General features: G+C 37.6%; 1 protein-coding gene across 1 annotated transcript in view; it reads left to right on the plus strand.

Annotated features, from left to right (window-relative positions):
* LOC104950244 (leucine-rich repeat and IQ domain-containing protein 1-like) overlaps positions 1 to 3,116 on the plus strand; it is a gene marked incomplete at its 5' end in the record, with an annotated part of 40,943 nt that overhangs the window by 6,746 nt on the left and 31,081 nt on the right. The window contains one exon of the mRNA XM_010776732.1: positions 938 to 1,031. Coding sequence (XP_010775034.1) covers positions 938 to 1,031 — 94 coding nt within the window. The remainder of the gene's footprint in view (positions 1 to 937; positions 1,032 to 3,116) is intronic.

The raw sequence follows: 3,116 nt of genomic DNA on the forward strand, positions 1-3,116 counted from the left end.
TGGGGAGATTCACAAGCTGTTATTTCAGCTTCTTTACATCCACTTTCAAATCCATTCCTCCCACTCAGACTCAGATTGATCTTACTTATAAAGAAACAAGTTACGATGGCTATAAATGTACATGCACCAAGCCTTTAAGCTCAAACACTTATGATTCGATCTATTTGACATGACACTGCTACATTCATATTGTCTTATTGCTGGCTGTCAGAGTAGAGTGTATGACTTAATGGAAACAAGAGGCATCATCTATTTATTTAGCTACATAACAAGATGAGACACTGGATAAAGGGGCCCTATTATGCTTTTGGGGGTTTCACTTTCCTGTAGTGTGTTATATATGTGTTTGTAAATGGTCCCCCCCCCTTGCCTGAAACGCCTCCATTTGCTTATTTCCTGGACAAAGTGACCTCACTATGTAACACTCATGCTTCTATTGGCTATCGCTCCAACACTGACACTTACCTCAGCCACAACGTAGTCTCGTATATGCATTACATTAACGCACACAATGTTCATACTGCTTACTGCACATATTTCTTGTTTCATATTTCATATTATATATCCTATAATTCATTCATAGCATTTTAATTCCATGTAAATTACTGCTTTATTTGATTGCTATTTAACTATATTTTATTACGGTGTCCTCAAAGATTTCTTGTTTTATATGTTATGTGTGCACCATGACATCAAGTGAAATTCCTCGTATGTGTGAACCTACCTGGCAATAAACCTGTTTCTGACTCTGATTCTGACATTGTACGAGATTTATTTCAGTCAGAAGCTGAAACGATTTGCTAAATACCTTTTTCGACATATAAGCACGGGAACAAAAATATGAACCTGAAAATTGAGTATAATAATCGGGCTCCTTTAAGGGAAGATTACACAAAAAATGGACAAAGCAAAAAATTATTTTCCTTTTCTCTATCAGAGCCCCAGAACGTGTGTGAGAGTCTGGAGGGATGTCACTTCCTGCGAGAGGTGCAGCTCACAGGGAATCCTCTTGAGCAGGAGAGAGGCTGGAGGTAAGATAAGCGGGAGAAAAATATGGAAATATATGGGCTACCGTTTTCTATGATATACATAAATTTTTTATGAATGGAGGAATCTGCTAGTAAGACACATCCAAGCTGATTTGAATTTGCCCTTTACCCTTAATTCTCTGTTCTCTAACTTCAGCGCCCCCTTCTCTGTAGTACCTGTCAAACAGCTTCACATCAAGATACTTTTTTTTCCCGAAAAACTTCCGTACAAAAGTTTCAATTTCTGCTTCCCTTTGCTTTGAAAACCTGCTCGCCGCTATGGATGTTCAAAGTGAGCATACCAGTAGAAAGCTAGCATTTCTCCATCAGAAATGCAGTCTCCTGGCTCAGGTAGTCTAAACATTCCTGCAGAGCACAGGCCTTCCTGTCCACTTCCCGGGATTAGCACTGTGATCCGCGTCCGCTATTAGATTACTGCGACGTGCCACCGACATCTGCGCTTGCGTACGCCGCTCTAAGTGCTCGTAATTCCCCAAATATTGATACAACAGAAAAATCCATTATCTCTTCAGTGTCAATTTGCTCATTCACTTATCGTGCCTAAATATTTCACCCGAGTTGCAGTGAGTTTATATGAAAAATATGCAATGACACTCATATTATTCATGCTTCTATTGGCCTGTCATGAGCAATGATGTCACATGTTACATGTTCGCAAATTTGTTGAGCTACTCACACCCATTTAGTTACACCAAAATATGAACAATTATACTTTGCATGCCCCTTCAACACAGCCCCGTGAAATGTAGACATTTTTATAACATCATAACCGAGAAGAATTAAATGTCAATGCACACGTAAAATATTCCTGCCTTTCTTACTACTGACATAACATTTCTTTTTTGTTTCCTTTTCATCATAATATCTTGATTCATGGGTCATTCTCTGTCCAAAAAAAAACTTCTGTGGACTTTTTCCTGCTTAACCCCTTGACTTAGACATCACATTAATATTTCATTGAACTTTACTTAACCTCCAATGCCAAAAGAGGAATTAACCTTCTGTATTTCCACTCATGCCCTGGCCCTTTCATCCCGAGCCTGTGATAACACCGGTTAAATGAAAGCACCAAAAGGCAAGCGCTAGGAATTAAACTCCCTGTAGGCAGCCCCTGATCCGGGAGACGTGGAAGAAGAAAACACTCTGGCTTGATTAATCATGGCCGCTTTAAGAGCATGTGGTTCAGAGGAAGTCTTCACTAAATGAAATACGGGACGTGTGCTCATACGGGATGGAGAAGGGGGACGAAGGAATGTGAGCCAAGAACAGTGTTTCCCTCAGAAAGGAGGATGAACTGTATATCAATTTAGGATAGATTCAGGATGAAGTCCAAGTATAATTAATGAAGATATACTGTAGCTGTTAGGAGAGAAATAGATTCATAGCAACATTTTTAACCCTTAGATGCATAAGTGGGTCTTTTTTGACCCGGTGAGGTGGTGTCTTTAAGTATCTTTGTAATTACATTTTTTTATCATTTCATATTCCAGCTATTCCTCAAAAAACATGTTTTGGATATCATGCCATTCATATTTTAAATGTACATTTTAAGAAATTGTAGTTTTTGTATTACTACCCCAAGCTTCCATAAGTGGGTCAAAAATGGAATTTCGTTTTTTTCAAATGTAATTTTTTTTTCTAAAATTATAAATAGTGAAAAATTCAATATAAAATATTTCTAGTGTGAACCAAAATATAACACAAAATATTATACAAGTGATTTTTCTTAACCAAAATGACAACAATGGCATAAAAAAACCCACATATTATTCTATTACGGGTCCTTTTTGACCCACTTATGGAAGAGTGTAGGGTCCAGTCACTCGTGCATCTAAGGGTTAAAGTAGGAAATCTCATTTATTTGGTTTAATGTAGCTAGTCCTTAAAAAATATACAGAAAAATGCTTTGACCTTAAAAAATGTCAAAGAAATGCAGAGGTTTTCAACTGAAACCAGTAAAAGTATCCCAAATAATTGAATAGGAATCACCTATTGTAAACATCAACAATTGATGGCCTCCAATTATTTCCACATTCTCCCAAAGTGTGTCTAAGTGGCGTCCATTCC

The sequence above is a fragment of the Notothenia coriiceps genome, unplaced genomic scaffold (assembly GCF_000735185.1).
Source record: "Notothenia coriiceps isolate Sejong01 unplaced genomic scaffold, NC01 NC01_scaffold00017309, whole genome shotgun sequence".
Lineage (NCBI taxonomy): Eukaryota > Metazoa > Chordata > Actinopteri > Perciformes > Nototheniidae > Notothenia > Notothenia coriiceps.